General features: G+C 34.8%; 1 protein-coding gene across 4 annotated transcripts in view; it reads right to left on the bottom strand.

Annotated features, from left to right (window-relative positions):
* Positions 1–114: 114 nt before the first annotated feature.
* Positions 115–17,651, bottom strand: part of Exoc6 (exocyst complex component 6) — a 196,491-nt gene continuing 178,954 nt past the window's right edge. For all 4 annotated transcript variants that reach the window (XM_046450218.2, XM_046450219.2, XM_058581091.1 and 1 more), the window contains 2 exons: positions 3,063–3,175; positions 115–1,357 (listed from right to left, as the gene is read on the bottom strand). In XM_046450218.2, coding sequence (XP_046306174.1) covers positions 1,225–1,357; positions 3,063–3,175 — 246 coding nt within the window. In that variant the 3' untranslated portion in view covers positions 115–1,224. The remainder of the gene's footprint in view (positions 1,358–3,062; positions 3,176–17,651) is intronic.

The raw sequence follows: 17,651 nt of genomic DNA, 5'->3' as shown, positions 1-17,651 counted from the left end.
CAGCACCAACACTTATTTTACAGTTTCTTACAATTTTGACTTGGTTTATAGTTTTGCTTTCTCAAGGAAGCAATTTTAAATCTGGAAACACCAAATAGACAAAATCACAATGCATTTTCAATGATTTGTTCAACCTTTTTAATACTTCACCACAAAATCAAGATGTAAATATAGTTCTTGACACTTATTTTACAGTCAGGGATAGTTTCTAACAGGTATAAATACCAAAAATGCAAAGAGAGTATTCAGCATAAATACAACCAAGAGAAAAATAAGGATTGGATTTACATTACTATTTGGATATCAGTGACTTTATACAAAGGAAAATGTACAGTTGTTTTATGTTTTTTAGAGTTTAGTTGATTTGGTCTGCTTCCACAGTGAGGATACAGTACTGAGATCTGCTATTTAAAGAAAGTAATCTGACCCCTGTGGTCATTTCTATGTGTAGGAAGAACATATCTACCCTAGTTCAAGCTGCACCTGAAGTGGTTAGCCCCAGTTAACTGTTCTATCTTTTAATTTAAACCAAACCAAACCAAATCTAGAATGATATCAACTACAAGCAAATAGAAATATTAACTCTGATGAACAAAAACAACACTAAATCTTTAGAAAATCCAAAATCTTTTCTTCATATTCAAAAGGATTCAATTAAAGCACCCAAGTAGAACATAATTTACACTCTTTATTAAGTTTGATTTCAGGACGCTTTAAAGATATGTGTATTTTCCCCTCAGAATCAGCAGAATTAAAAGCTTAGTCTACTTAAAGCACATCAAGATGAAAATAAGACTGTCATAAAATGACAGTGAAATATTCCCACATTAGACATGATTGCATTCCAAAACCATAAACTGAAGAAAAAAACAGGTCGCAAGTTTAAATAAGGGGAGAAAAAATACTTTTAAGTAGAGGCATATGCTTTTCTAATGTATTTGCAATCAGTTTTATATACAATTTTTGACAATTTATATATTATAGTTTTACCTTTTCCCCTTAAAATTGAAAAAATTAGTTTCACATTTTTCATATATAAAATAGTATTCAATTTTTAAAAATCCATACAAATGTTATTACTATTTCTTATTTAAGCCCTCATCAGTGTATTTTCTCTATTGTATTTTTGAATTTTGTAAACAAATTATTACATCACGACCTGTGCTTGTTAGAGATCAATGCTCAGTCACAGATTAGTGTCACTGAGTATAAACAATGTGAAATCTATGTGTGCTGGGACATACCATTCACCAAATTTCTTAGCTGTTTCACGACTGTCTCTATCAACTTCTGTTTGTCACGATCATTCTTCCTGAATTGGGCAAATATATTGTTCTTTTTGCTAGTATCCTTCATCCTAGAAACAAATGTGAATGAATAAGGTTATTAGGAGGAAATTAAAAGCTATGCTATCACAAGTAAAATATATTGGCAAGCTCCAAATTACCTCACACTAATTCTATGCTTACAAAATATTCTTCAAAGAAAAAAGGTACTAATGTAGTTACAGATAGAGAAAACACACACACACACACATAAATGGTTTTATTTTACATTTTATATGAAGTGGTATTTTTGCATTAGAATGTAAATCTAAAATATGCTAAGTTTAAATATCATACCATTTTCTAATATTATTCCATAAAGTATGCTAAAATACTCTATGTGGATTCTGCAAACTACATTCACAGCAAGACAAGGTAAAAGGAAAAAATGCATTAGAAAATTTAAAACAGCAATGTTTTTGCCTCAGTGGTGTTTCATGACATTATAAATCTATATTTATTTTATTTAAATTTTTTTTTGTAGTTGTAGATGGACACCATGACTTCATTTTATTTGTTTATTTTTGTGCAGTGCTAAGGATTGAACCTAGTGCCTCACACATGCCTTTAGGCAAGCGTTCTACCACTGAGCTCCAGCTCCAGCCCCTCTACATTTATTTTAAAAGTTCCTTAAGTCAAATATATCACACATATTGTGAAATGTGGGGAAATAATATATACTTTTAATTAAAAATTGAAGATTTTAGTAGTGATGTGTAAAGTGAAATATGATTAAGTCAAGACAGACTGCCACATAATGAGAAGAAAAAAACACCTTAATTTGTGTTTAGCTGGACAAAGATGTGCCAGTAAATTGTTACCTCAGTTCTGACAGTATTATTTTTTTTCTCTCTCACTTTTTGTGTGTATGGCAAGGGGCAGTAATAGGGATTGAATCCAGGGGCACTCTGTCACCAAGTTATCCCTAACTTTTTATTTTTTGAGTAAGTATCTTGCTAAATTTCCCAGGCTGACACTGAACTTAAGATCCTTCTGCCTCAGCCTTCCTAGTGGCTGGGATTACAAGCATATGCCACCATACCCAGCAATATTATTTTTTTCAAATTACATATTTCTCTATCTTCAAAGAAACCATGATGTAGATAGCCTAGTGGCGAACATTCCAATTCCTGGGCATGTTTTACAAGTACATTCTTTCCTGAACCATACAGTTTTTTGTTGTTATTGTTCTCTCTTTTTTTTTTTTTTAACATAGCCTTGCTATATTGCCTAGGATGGTCTCGAACTCATAGGCTTATGCAATTCTCCTGCCTCAGCCAAACAGCTAGTACTATAGGTGACACCGCTGCACCTAATTGGGTTTTAATAAATTCAGTTGTTATTTATATCTGCAGGTTTTTTTTGTTTTTTGTTTTTTTTTTTTTTTGGTGGTGGTGGTGCTGGGCCTGAAACCAGGGCCTGGAGCATGCTAGTAAAGGCTCTACCATTAGCCACACAAACCCAGTCCCCAATAAACATTTCTAAGGCCTATTAAGCCTGCAATTCAGGACACAAAAGAAAAAGTGTTTTGTTCACATTCATACAAAAAGCAATTGCATATGTAATTACAATTCTGAAGGGTAAGAAAAAAGCTTATTTTTTAGTCATTAAAATAGTGTGAGCTTTTAAAAGCTCCATCTAGATATATCTCTTTTCGTAAAAATTTCTAGTTCTTCATTTTGTCATTGACTCAAAATCTGTTAAAGGCTATACAAAATGTTTTCAGAATATACTCACTTCTCCAAAAGAGTAAGGGCTGTGTTTGGATTCACCCGAAGGTACTTTGAAGCCGGCTGTCCATAATCAGCTAGGTAAGTAGACCAATCCCAAACCATAAACAGGTCAAGGAGCTAAGAAAAATGGGAGAAATGTTATATTGACTTTTAATTATTGACCCATACACAAATTAAGTATATGCTATTCTTGGTCCATTTTAACATGATTTGCTTCTTAGATGGAATGGAATAAAGAAATTCATATCTAAAACTTCATTAACTGTATTTTATCTTGTTTAATGTTTATTTATTTATTTATTTTAAAAATATTTTTTAGTTGTAGTTGGACACAATATATTTATTTATTTAATTTTATGTGGTGCTGGGGATTGAACCCAGGGCCTTGCCCTTACTAGGCGAGCACTATATCACTGAGCCACAACTCCAGCCCTTAATATTTATTTTTTTAGTTTTAGGTGGACACAATATCTTTATTTTACATTTATGTGGTTCTGAGGATCGAACCCAGTGCCTCATGCATGCTAAGCGAGCACTCCACCATTGAGCCACAACCCCAGCCCCAGGACATTATCTTTTTTACTTTGGAATTACTAAAACTGTCAGTAGTTGCTTTTCTAATAAATACTGAATTTTCAAATGATCATAAATAAAAACTTTCATTGTTCTGTGAATTATATTAACACATGCTAATGTTTAGAGAATTTATGTTTATTCATTGTTCAGTCAGTACTCATATTTAATTAATAGGGGTTGATGCTACTAACTATACAAAGAAATTTAAAGAACCCTTTTCCTTAAAGATATGTTTACCTTTCAAAGGAGTTGTTTGCATGCAGACTTTTCTAAAGTAATTTAAACCAAAGGCTCAGATAATCTCAATTAAGTGCATTAAAGAACCTCTGCTGGATTCTCCCTGGTGACAGATCCCCAGTATTATTATGAAAGGAGGACTTCAGGATTTGGCCTGTTAACTTTAGGCAATCATTTTGTATAAACAAACAACAACAAAAAAAGAAACTCTCTTGTCTTCCATAGTGTCTTAAAATTGACTGTTTGCTTTATAAACTCCAGTTAGAATCATTGTCAAATATGGAAGTAATCTTTTAAAAGCAATGCCATGCCTAACCCAAAGCACCAAACTCCTTATCCAACTTTAAAACCGTAATCCTCTTTAAGCCATTTAAAACCAACTTCCTATCCCCATCTGAATTGTTTCAGAAAGCTAAATGCTTTAGTTACTACTTCCCTTTTTTTTTTTTTTTTTAAACTCACTGCATAAGTTAGGAGACTACTGGTTTAACTTTCAAATGAAGGAAGCATTTGGATTTACTTGAAGAATACATAAACTGACCTACTGACTCTGAGAAGGTTGAAACTTTCTAGAGTTATTAACCACAACTAAGTAAAGGTTAGAATAAACTAGCTTTTCTTTAGGAAGGCAAGGGACTTGTCTGACTATTTTTCCATCCAATTTACAACTTTCAATAGAGGCTCTTGCAAAAGGTAGAAACTGCTATAAAAAATATTAACTACTGAAAGTAACTACTAAAAGCCACTTACTTTCAGACAAGAAAACATTCTAGGCCATACTAGAAGTTGAAACACTGGAACAGAAAGCATACTGAAACAATGTTTAATATACTGTTTGAAAAAGAAAAGGAAACTTATATGTAAATTTTTTACTGTTGTTTGTCAGTAAATACTTTTCCTCTTTTTTCACATGGAGAGAAAGTTACTTTCATACACTCAGGTGGTGAAAATATAATTGATATCATTTCTCTGCAATGTGATCCTCCAAGTGTTTAAGCACCTTATAAAAATGGACATTCTCTGACTCAGTAATTGTACTTCTAAAGGAATTTAACTTCAGGTAATATTAATAAAGGTAAACAAAAATTTATGCACAAAGATGGTAAACTCAAAAATGTTATTTGGTTATCAAAAAACTGAAAACACCTTTAATCCCAGTGTTATGAGTGGTTAAGTAGTGAGGTGTATCTGCATGATGAATATAATAGTATGTGCTTAATATTTACATAGAATTTTAAATTACTTGGGAAGATGTTTATGATAAATGTTGCTACTTAATTTAAAAAACACATAAAACGTAACTAAAAGAAAAGCTGGGCTTGACAGTGTACACCTGTAATTTCAGTTTCTCAGGACACTGAGGCAGGGAGGATACTGAGTTCAAGGCCAGCCTCATCAATTTAGTGAGAACCCATTAAAAAAAAAGACCTGAAAAATATTAACAATGGTAGTTATTTATATGGTGACATTATGGGTAACTGCTACTTACTTTCATAATACTCTACAATGAACATTTGCTAATACTATAGATTTAAAATTTATATATTCACGTGTTAAAATACATTCCAATAATGAACACCCTTCACAGTCATCAATAAAAGCCTCATTCTGAAGGATTCCTCTCAGGTTTATGTATGTGTTTGCACAAGTGTATGTGATTATGCAAACAGTCAGCAGAAAGTAACCACTTAATATATTGGTTGTCATCTCCCTTTCTTTCCAAAGGCATTATTAGCAATGTGACCTTTGGGATGTAGAAGAGGAAGGAGTCTTAAATAAAGTTCTTTTTCTTCCTAAGTTTTTCTACACCCTGGTGAGAAAGGAGGAGTCTACTTAATGAATTAAAAGCCTACACCAATTGCACCTCTGAATACAGTACTGTTTCTTCTACAACACAAAAACAGAACTTTCCTAGATAAACACTATACTTATAATTTTAATATATGGCCAAATATCACATGCAAATCTCTAGAAACTACAAGAATCACAAAACTTAACCTACCTGCTCACATGTAGACAAATATATGTGCACATTTACATTAGTACTTGTGCATAATTGATCTATACATGTATCTGTGGAAATCTGCACATTAAAGATGAAGCAATGCATTGCCAATATGGATTAAAGGTCTAAACATCAAGATAAAAATCCCTTTAGTTATTCAACAAATATTGACTGCCCACCTGTAACATACCAGACACTATGCTAAGTACCATACAGTATTGAAATCAGGCAACATCCCATTCCCCAAGCAGCTTATATTATTAAGTGGGGATGCAATAAACAAGAAAAAAGCTGGGCATAGTTACACACACCCATAATTTCAGCAACTTGGGAGTGTGAGGCAGGAGCATGTTTGAAGTCAACCACAGCAATTTATCAAGACCCCATCTCAAAATAAAAAAAATAAGAAGGGCTAGAATACTATGCTAATGAAGTAAGCCAATCCCCCCCAAAATAAATACCTAATGTTTTCTCTGATATGAGGATGCTGATCCATAATGGAATGGGGCAGGGAGTATGGGAGGAATGGAGGAACTTTAGATAGGGCAAAGGGGATGGAGCAGAAGGAAGGGGGTATGGGGGTAGGAAAGATGGTGGAATGAGATGGACATTATTACCCTAAGTACATGTATGAAGACACAAATGGTGTGACTCTACTTTGTGTACAACCAGAGACATGAAAAATTGTGCTCTATGTGTGTAATATGAATTGAAATGCATCCTGCTGCCATACATAATAAGTTAGAAATAAGTAAACAAACAAACAAATAAATACATAAATGGAGGACTTGGAAATGTAGCTCAGAGGTAAGACATCCCTGAGTTTGATCCACAAAAAGATAAAAACAAAACAAAACAAACAAAAATAAGGTAATATTTTGGTGTTAATATGAAATTATTTTTTAAAAAAACCACTATTCACAGAACATCCTACTATTAAGCTACAGTAAGACATGAGGAAGCTACTATTACTTTAATACAGAATAAGATAGAAACCACTGATTGTTTACTCATTATTCTCAGTCTTTGTTGGATTCTTCTCTTCTCTTTTCTTTTCTTGTACTGGGTATTAAGCTGAGGGTGCTTTACCGCTGAGCTTCATCTCTAGTCCTTTTTATTTTTTGTTTTGAGACAGGGTCTCCCTAAATTTCCCAGGCTGGCCTGGAAATTGAGATTCTCCTTCCTCAACCTCCCAAACTATTGGGATTACAGGTGTGTGCCAGTGAACCTGGCTTTCATTGAATTTAAAGGCTGAACATTTGAGCACCACTTCAGTGTCTAGGTTCCAAAGGATGAATGGATGTAGATAAGAGAGGAATGGGACCAGCAAGCATGCTGATCTCATTTTCTGATTTCTCATTTCCATGAATATAAGGATTTTTCAAATGCACACTACTGCTGGAAGGAGTAAAGAGAGAAAAGCTTCACCAAGCTGGCAAGCAAAATCAAAGTGTGTTCAGCATAATGAAACCACTCAGTAGATATTCAAGAAAGAACTGATGGACGATAACAGACTACTATTCCAAGTATACCGAGGAGTTTTTACTTAAGTTTCATGAGTTTAAATTTAAAAAAAGAGCACATTATAAACTACTCTGGCTTATACTGTCTGTAGGCAAACTGACTCCCCTCCGTCTCTCCCAGGATTTCAATGGGGATAGGATATTGATAAAGAGGGTAGATTCCTTCATGATATTATTTTTGCATTAGGTCTAGTTATTGAGTAAAACAATTTCTAGAGAAAGCACCACTAATATTTCTAAATGTTATCTTTGATCCACAACAATTATAAGGTCATTTTCCAATTTTTAAAATACATTTCTGTTGAAAGAACGGTATAACACAAAACCAGGACTTTATTCCTAGGTCCCACTTGGCCAGCTTTTAGGGCCTAAATCTATTTCCTTAGGTTGCTACCCATTTCTGTTCTGACTGAGAAGCACAAATCCTGTTTTTTGATTTTGATAGCTTAAAAACAATATGACTGAAAACAGAAGGGAGACCACTGGAGGAGAGGAAGGAAGCCAGGTGAAGGGAGGAGGGAAAGGAAAGGGGAGAAATGGAGAATAAAACTAACAAAAGTATGTTATGTACACAGATGAATATGTAACAACAGTCCACTATTATGTCCAATTATAATGCAACAATAAAAAAAATCAAAATTGCTCCAGCATCAGAGTGTGATGGGAAGAAAAGAGGAAACTTGGATGCTGTCAGGTACAATCACTGACATTCAGCTTCACTCCATATTATAGTCAATGCTTTGGGACTGCCTCTCACAATTGCTCAGGTTTCACAGGATATGCTGTGTTTTTAATATTAAAACCTCAATTATAGAAAATCTCACCTCTATTTGAGTAGTGCTTCCTTCAAATGGCAAAGCACAAATAATACATTTGTTATTAATCACACAAAATCTCTTTGAGTCTTGTAAACAAACAGTAAGACATCGTGTCTCAACAGGTGAATTTATTAGTTAACACATATAACTGAAATTCAAAGATGTGGATCAAACATGAACAAAAACAAAAATCTCCCTGGATTATCCAGAAGTAATTTTTATAATTACTTATTAAAGGATAAAGTCAGGTATATGGTAATGAAAATTGGTATTAAGTTATATAAATAGGTTTGTCCCAACAGTTGAGTAAAATAATTCCACCTTAAATCCTTTTGGGAAGTAAGCAAACTATGGCTCATATAAAAATGAATAGCAAAACAATGTGCCTCAGTTTTATCTCATCACAATTTATAAGATTATCTGAAATTAGTATCCTTTTTTTCCCACCAAGGATTCAAAAATACCCTTCATAACTAATAACATTAAGTGGATTTATACCAATACTTGTACATGAGTTATAAATTTCATTTCCTCAGTGCTCCCTGTGTGTCCAGAAAACAAAAAGAGCAGCTTAAGGGGAGAAGTGGTTGCATGGGTGGTCCCATTTATGGGCTCAAAATAGTTGAATTACGGAGGAATCTACCTGTGTCAACCCATTTAGCTTGCTGACAGCTTCCCATCCCAAGAACTCACTCCTAAACCACACCCAAGAAACTTGGGGTCTCAGACTTGATGAAGTCACTTTATGCAAATGACAGAATGAATCTAGGCAGATTTAAAACCATTCTTTGGAACTCTTGAAGTGGCTTTTTGCCTTTGTAAAAATGAATCCACAGTGCCAGGTCATTTTTTCCTTGAATCTGGTTTAGCTTTCTTTGTTTTGGGTCTTTTGGATTTTGCTTTTGAAGCACCTCAGGGGCAGTGACCCAAGACAGAAGAAAATAAAGTTAAGCCAACCTCAAGAGAAAAGCAATTGGGGATACTAGGTTTGCTTTTGTAAATGTGAACAGTGACCTGGGGGCTCAGGGTCAACCTTAGTTCCCCAAGTTCCCTTTTCCAAACACTAAATCCACCTGGGACCTCAGGGTTGCTTTGCAGATTCCAAAAGTAAACCAGGAGATCGGTTTTCCTTTGCCACCAAAAAACAAAGCTGAAGCAAAGCTTCCTAGAGTGCTCCAGAGGTTTAAACAACAACAAAACTCCTAAATCCAATACAGCTTTTAGGAAGAATACTTGTCCTTCGAACAATTCCTAATTAGCTGCCACTGGGAATTCAAGAAAAATAGGTCTTACTAAATTAGCCACATTGGAGAAAAAGCAGAAGTCCTTTTTCTAAATAGATAATGGAATCAAATAATGAGCCCCATATTTTTTATTTTTTATTTTTGAGAGAGGGTCTTGCTAAATTGCTGAGGCTGGTCTCAAACTTGAGATCCTATTGCCTCACTCTTCAGTGGAGTGAGGCAATAAGATCATGGAGACTATAGGTGTGAACCACCACACTTGGCTCCATGATTTTTAAAGCACTTGGCTTTTCCTTCTTTTACCACTATGTGAAACCATAATCAGAAAACTCCACTTGCAGGATAGAAGATAATTTTAAGTATCAACCAGAAGGAGCCTGGTCAAAACTATAAAGAAGCAAAACAATACTGTGCCTTTGGCAACCTCCCTTTCTTGCCTTTAGGTTTTAATTTTCCTTGGCTACCTTCTGGATTTCTGATACACTTTCACTCAAGTCTGCCTTCTTCAAATGTTCCATTTGCCAAGTCTAATGTCAGCCAGTCTTGCCACTCTTCCTCTATGAGAACTAGGAGTGACCTCTGAGCACTTCATGCAGAAGAGGCTGCTGAAAGGCACTGGTGCTCTTAAGTCACTTTACTCAGATGAACTGCATATGACAGAGGTAGAATGCTCTTCAAGTATTTTTGATGCTCAGCTATATGGAAGTCCCAGCACCACAAAAAGAAAAAAAAAAAAAAACAACTTCGGTAAGCAAGCAACTGTCCAGGCAGCCCTCTGACACCACCTTGTCTGGGTAAGCTGCTCCTTTTCTGTGTCCTCACAATACCTTCCACATATTGCTATCACATTATTTATCATGGTATACTGCACTACTTTATTTTTCAGGGGTTAGTTTCTCTACCCATTAAATAATCAAACATCAGTAATTCATTTTTTAGTTTTAATGATTCATGGCTATCCAAGTCCTTGATATTTCCCATATCCCAGTGGCTGAAGTGCTTTTTCCTCCTCCTGTAACATACTCTGTAAATGCTTCAAGGATGATGACTTTGTTTTACTTAAAATGTACTCCTTCACATTTGACCCAGCACCTGGTAATATAGTAAGCACCAACTAAATGTTGAGATAAACTGTATATGTTACCTTTTTAAAAAAATTTCTTCTTATTTGTTCTACTTAGTTGTATATGACAGCAGAATGCATTTCAATTCATCGTACACAAATGGGGTGCAAAAACATTTCAATTCTCTGGTTGTACACAGTGTAGAGACACACCATTCATGCAATTATACATGTACCTAGGGTAATGATGTCCATCTCCTTTCACCATCTGCATATGTTACCTTTTAACATAATTTCATAAGTCTACACAGAATTTATGTCTTACATACTAACAATATGGTTATGTTATTGTTTACTTTACATGTAAATTACTAATACAACTTTTGAGTTTAAAGTTCTGCTCCTGAGATTAACTTATGTACTCTAGTGATTCCACCACCAAACATGTTAAATAGCATTCCCAGGTCATACATTTAATTTTTCTGTCCAAATTCATTACATCATCTGCTATACTTACAAAATAGGCAGTTATGTAATGACTTCATCAATGAGGCTCAAAGACTTTCAAAACTAAGGAAATTAAACCCTGAAATTCATGAGAGAGGTGTTCACTAGACTTTCATTTTTCTCTGATGAGTCATTTTGTTTCATTGAAGCTATGAAGAAATAAGATCTGCCAATATGAATGGACTTTGGAAGAACTCAAGCAACAAAGGAAGACAATATGGATTAGTCAATGAAAAAAATTGTATGCTGATGTGTCTATATTACAGGACATGGCAGATGCTTTAATGACACAAGCTAGACTAAGCTTGAATTTCTTTATGTACTCCTTTTTAGAGCACCTCTTAAGAAAAACAAGGGGGAGGGAATACTAGTTTTTTTCAAATTGTTAGGAATCTCAGTGGGTATTCTCCACCAATTCCCCCCATCCCTCCTAGCTAATGGTTGTGATTTAAAATCAAGCAAATGAAAACTTGGTGAATTTAATAGCTCAATTAACTTAATCTTCAATAAAATTAGTCACATGTGTGATTCTAAAATTTTAGTAAGTCAAACAATATTCATAATTTGCCATTATGAATGCCATTATGTTATTAATGCTGTTGATTTAAAGGAAAAAAAAAGCTCAACTAAAATTAAAACTAAATACTTTAGACACCAGAGACATCTTGTCATTCCCTCTTTAAAAAGAAACTCAGATCAAAGAGAAAGAATATTATAACATAGTAGTGAGTACTTGCATTTAAGGGGGCTTGCATCCTTAGTCAGTTCTTTCTTTCAAATCATATAATAGGTTTTACTATATTCACTCAATTAAAAATATGTATTTAGTTTATTTTTCTTGAATCTAAAAGGCACTTATTTTTTAACCCCTAATTATTCATTTACTTCCAAACCTGATTGTATATGTAATTACCTTTTGTCAGGTATAATAATTTGCTCAATAAACATGTCAGAACACTTGCTACTTAGACTGTTTCAACAGATAAATGTCTTTCCACAACCTCAAGGCATAATTAAATACGGGGAGGAGGGCAGTTATCAAAATCAAACCACACTGAAGCTGATTCACTAAGGCAGGAATTCACAGCATGCAGGCAAGGCCTACTTTGGGGCTTGATGCTTGCCTGAGTGCTCAGTTAGTGAAGAGATTTCTAAGACAAGGTAACAGTGATAACACTGCAACATTCTGACTCCCGCAGGTATCCATGTGAACTTCAAAATAGGCAAAAGATGAACTTTTAAGATGCAGTTTAATTAAGAAGCAACTACTGGCAAATAGCTATTGGTAACACATCCTTACTACAGGTTACAGCAATAGAACACAAAAAAGGAAACTAAATAAAAACAAAGGAAACACATTCCTTGGGAAGATAAATGCAGCCACTGGAATTAAATGGATTGTGACCTAAGTCCTACAATCCTCGTATAATGTGAATCTGCGCTATGGGAGTGCAAAGAAAAATCCCTACCTGACCTCTGGATAACCTAAACAGGAAATCAGGACATTTCTAAGGAAAATCAACTGTGTCATCCTGTTAAGATAATTGTTTCCATTGACACTTTGCATAAACATCTTACTCGACCATCAGAAAAAAACCTAAGCCACAGCGTCTCTTCTTTGTAATACATAAAAACAGTGCATGGCCCAGTTCCGTCAATTCATGTGAGAAGGTAAAATTTCATTGATGATAATTAGGAGGAAAACAAAAAAGAGGAGAAAGATATTAATAGGTAAAAAAGTTGGAAGTAGTTATAAATATTAAAAGTAGAACTTAATTCCTGGTAAGAATCTGGGGAATAACTTTAAAGAAAGCCTTAATAAACACCACAAGTTAAAATGAGTAAGCATTATTTTAAAAGAATAATTAAAAAATATGATATTTTATTATTGTGCTTAAGATTGTTAGAAATTAGCTCCATTGGTTGGGGACAATCAAGTCCTCCATTATCTCATTTCATCAATATTCCATGAAGCTGGATGTGGTGGTGCATTCCTGTAATCTCAGCAACTTCAAGAGGCTAAGGCAGGAGGATCACAATTGCAGGGTAGCCTTGGCAATTGAACAAGAACCTGTCAGGGGATGTAGCTCAATGGTAAAGTCCCACTGGGTTCCATCCCCAGTGCCACTCCCCTCAAAAAAAAAAAAAAACCTTTGTGGATATTATTTGCTTTTATTATTTGTCACTTGAATAAGAAAACACCTAGGAGCTAATGCTTTAAGCTCGGGGTATAGCTCAGCAGAACACTTGCTTAGCATGATCAAGGTCCTGGGTTTCATCTCATTGACAGAGCTATGTACAAATGATTAGTAGTACAGCATTAAATATTGCTAAATATTGCGAGGCAGGGTGAAAAGACCTGAAAAACCCTCTAAGGTGATACCTAAACTGAGTCTTAAGAAGGAGTTAATCCAGGACACATAAAGATATTTCAAGCAGATGGAACAACATGAGGAAAGGCACAAAGATGAGAAACAGTGTGCTCATTAGGAGTGTGATGTACTTTAGTACTGCTAAATTGAAATATGAGTTCAGGACAGGCTGGAGGAAAGGACAGGGGCTGGCTGGGTCACAAAAGGGTGTGTGCCTTATTTTGGGAATTTTGGATAGCCACTGATAGGTTCTAAAAAAGGGAGCTGACCTGGTCAGATTCACTACTTAGGTAACTCTAATAGTTTTGTGAAGAATGAATTTAAGGAGAAAAAACTTAAGACAAAAAAAAATATAAGACTGTTTTGACAACCTTATAATAAACTGAGACAGATAGGTAGCTGGCATAGAAGAGGATGCATAGGTGTAGGCAGATACTTAAGATGGAGAGAAGAGGATGGGTCTGAGAAATATTTAGGAGAAAAAATTCCTAGGACATGTTGATTAGCTATAAGACATGCTTCCACCAACCACAACAGAACACAGAAAGAAGACATGATCCAACAATGAGGGAAAATGACATATTGAAAGGATGTGGGACATACATCTAAATAGAAGTATCTACCAAACAATCTGATGTGTATCTGGAGCTCATATCAGTTTACATCAGAGACATGATGAAGAGTGGATCAAGTAAAGAGCAGAGACAGAGGAGTATTCTGCAGAAGAAACCTCAGGGATATTGAGGGAACAGGAAAAGGAGACCACAAAGAAAATAAAAGGGGGCTGGGGATGTGGCTCAAGCAGTAGCGCGCTCGCCTGGAATGCGTGCGGCCCAGGTTCGATCCTCAGCACCACATACAAACAAAGATGTTGTGTCCATCGAAAATTAAAAAATAAAAAAAAAAAGTATCACATCATGATTTATAATACGGTTGTGCGTATTGCTGTCATTTAAAAAAGAAAGAAAATAAAAGGAAAAACATTAATAGAGTTCAACTTTCAAAGGAGAGGGGATTTTAAAGAGGACATGATGAACATCATTAGTTGTGCAGAAAGAACCAGTCAGATAAAGGCTAAACACATTTACTAGCCTTCTCTGGTGACCTAAGTGAATATTGTTTTAGCACATGGCAAAGCAGACACTAAGAACTGAGGAATGAACGAGAAATGAAGAAAAATGATAATAAGTTCTAAACTACTCTTTTAAGAAAATTTAATGCAAAAGAGAGAAGAGAGGTTGGAAATAGCTAGAATGAAACCAGAAGATTCTCTTTTGGATACGAGAGATTTGAACATGTTTTTAGGCTGCAGTAATCAGGAAAAGGCTAAAGGAAAAGAAAGGTAGGTGAATACTGAAACAAAGTCCCATAGAAAAGATAGGGTCAAGGGCAAAGAAGGAGAGAGCCTCATTAAAATGGCTACCTATCACCTGAGAATGACAGAAAGGAAGTGCGGTTCGGTGTGCATATCTGCAAATTCAACAGTGGGAGACTACTGGTTATGGAAATGAATGAAAGCAAGCTCCAAGGGGCTGCAGCTTCTCTCAAGTAAGGAAGAACAAAGGTCTTTGAATAGAAATGGGCAATTAAGGGGACACCAATCTTTTTCATTGCTTAGCCAGTGAAAAAATGTGCATGGCAACTAGAGAGGGCTGCAGTGATAGAATACCCTGAATTTTATGAGGAGAAGGTGAAGAAAGCATTCTGACAACAGTTGAAGCAGTAAGGCCATTTATATTGGAGTGAAGGTTTTCAAGTGATGCAATGTAAGAGTGCTGGACGATATGAAAAGAGAGACTACATAGATTAAGGGAACAAAACAGGAGAAAGGTCAGGAGGTTGGGGAGGGGAAAATGAAAGTGAAAAAAGGGACTTAATTTCACTGAGAAATGGCAGTGTCTGACCAGGTCTCAGAGAGAAAAATGGCAAAGGCTGCAATTAGATTTCCAAAAGGGCAGGGAAACATCTACCTGAATGTGTGAAATCTCAGAACACCTGGAGCAGCTGCAACAGCCCTGTTAAGGGGAGAGTTTTTGAGAGCTGTGGAACCAGTGATTAGATTTCCTGAAGTCCCTTCCTTCTGATTCTCAAGTCTTAGGATATCATGATTATGAAAATCGTAGATTCACAGACTGAAGATAATTAACAATGCCCTGACATTTAAGAAAACACAGAAAAGAATCAAAGAAAAGGAGAAAACTTTACATTGTAAAATATTGTAGGAACTAAAATGTCACTTAACATTAGTATTAAGCATTGAAATATATACCTAAACATAATTTTAGGCAAAAATATTATAAAAGATTGATTTTCAAATTAAAAAGCCCTTCAGTAATTTGTTTTCTGATATTAGTAAAAAATTCATCATGATTATATCCAATTGGCTCTCAAGAGATCACTATTGACCTTTTCACTGATATTAATTTCTTTTATAATATACTTTACACATGCTAGTGGAGGAATGCATTCCTTTGAAATGCCAAAAGTTTTAGCAGTGTTGAGCTCTCTGAGCCTTCTAAATTTCAAGATGGGTAGCTCTGTGGGCTACTGATAATTTTCTGAAGTTTGGAGTAAGTATATATGCCGAGTTCTGGGGATTTGGAACAGAAGTAATAGCTCTCCCTTTAAGGTAATCAGTAAAAGCTTACTGAACTATAAACTAAATTTTACTTCATACAACACTTTTGAGAAGCAAAAGATTAAGTACTGTGTCTTTTATGGCACAAAACAGCCACAAAGGAAAAATAGATTAATACATAAGAAAAAGCTACTTTAACCATTGGAAAGGTTTGTATACAGTTTCAGTCTGAGATCATTTCACATACAGATGGGTTACCTATAGTGGATCCTGATTATGCAAAGTTCACTTAATCTCCTATGGTTAGTTTTTCTTTATCTCCATTCTAGATCATTAGCTATATTTGTGCATACATTTTCACTTGAACATCTGATTCAAGGGAATGCAGGCCTTTCGGTACTTTATAAAAGGAGAAACTAAGTTTCAGAGAGATGTGTCTTGTTCAAATTTATATGTAAAACAGAACTGGAATCTAATTTCTTATTTATTTGTTTTGTTTTGTTTGGGGATGGGTGGGTATTGGGGATTTTACACAAGGGAGCATAACCACTGAGCTATAGCCTCATCTAGTTTACTATTTATAGTGCTTAAAAAACTAAAACTAGGATAGCTTAATTGACATAAGATTTCCTTCTGTTTGTATGTATACCAATTTGCTCTCAAAAAGAATGCTAAATAGGGCCTTTTAGAGCCCTATTTAGATTCACACTGTATATGGCAAATGCGGATAGGTGCTGTATAGGGAATATTGTTTTATAAAGCGAAAATTTGCTAATAGTGACAGTGGTGATTGTTTGTAATAGTCATTAGTATGTGAAACACTGTATTATTACTGTTTTGGGTTTTTTTTTTTAGACAAAGTATTTAACTATTTAAAATTTCATAACTATATTCCAAACTACTTATATGAAAAAAAGAGAAACAATTTCATTCAATAAAAGACAATTGTTAGAGACAAATATTTCTTATCCATGAATAATAACAAGTTTGGCAAAAATGTGATTTTGTGTATGTAGGGGGGATTGAATTTGTGTGTTCTACCAATGAGCTTCATTCCCAGCCCTTTTTATTTTCGAGTTTATGATTCTCTTGTCTCAACCTCCTGAATTGCTGAGATTACAGGTATGCAGCACTGTGCTGGCCCAAATATGAATTAATTTTGAAAGATATGCTTCACTGTTGGATAGTGTCAATACTGAGTTTCTATTTAATAATTGAGTTAATTTATATAATATAGTGATCAAAGACCAAAATTCACAATCCTTTACTGTGATCAACTATTTTAAAATTTTTAAGCTATTCCTTTGAGTGAAAAAAATAATAAGAATATTGACGTTTAAAAAAACATTTAAAGGGGGAATGGGGGTGGGAAAGATGATGAAATGAGATGGATATCATTACCTAGGTACATGTATTACTGCACATATGGTGCAATGCTACATCATGTACGTCCATAGAAATGTAAAATTGTGCTGCAATTGTGTAATGAATCAAAATGCATTCTTCTGTCATATATACCTAATTTAAAAAAAATCTGAGGGCTGGGGATGCAGCTCAGTGGTAAAGAGCCTGTCTTGTGCTCCAAGTCCTTGGTTCAATCCTCAACACTGCAAAAAACAAACAAAAAAACAAAAACAAAGAGTATGCACACAAGAGAGAAAGAAACTAAA

The sequence above is a fragment of the Marmota monax genome, unplaced genomic scaffold, assembly GCF_021218885.2.
Source record: "Marmota monax isolate L192 unplaced genomic scaffold, Marmota_monax_Labrador192_F-V1.1 WCK01_AAM20220418_F8-fsc00004, whole genome shotgun sequence".
NCBI classification, from domain to species: domain Eukaryota; kingdom Metazoa; phylum Chordata; class Mammalia; order Rodentia; family Sciuridae; genus Marmota; species Marmota monax.
This window is presented reverse-complemented; position numbering and strand designations above follow the sequence as displayed.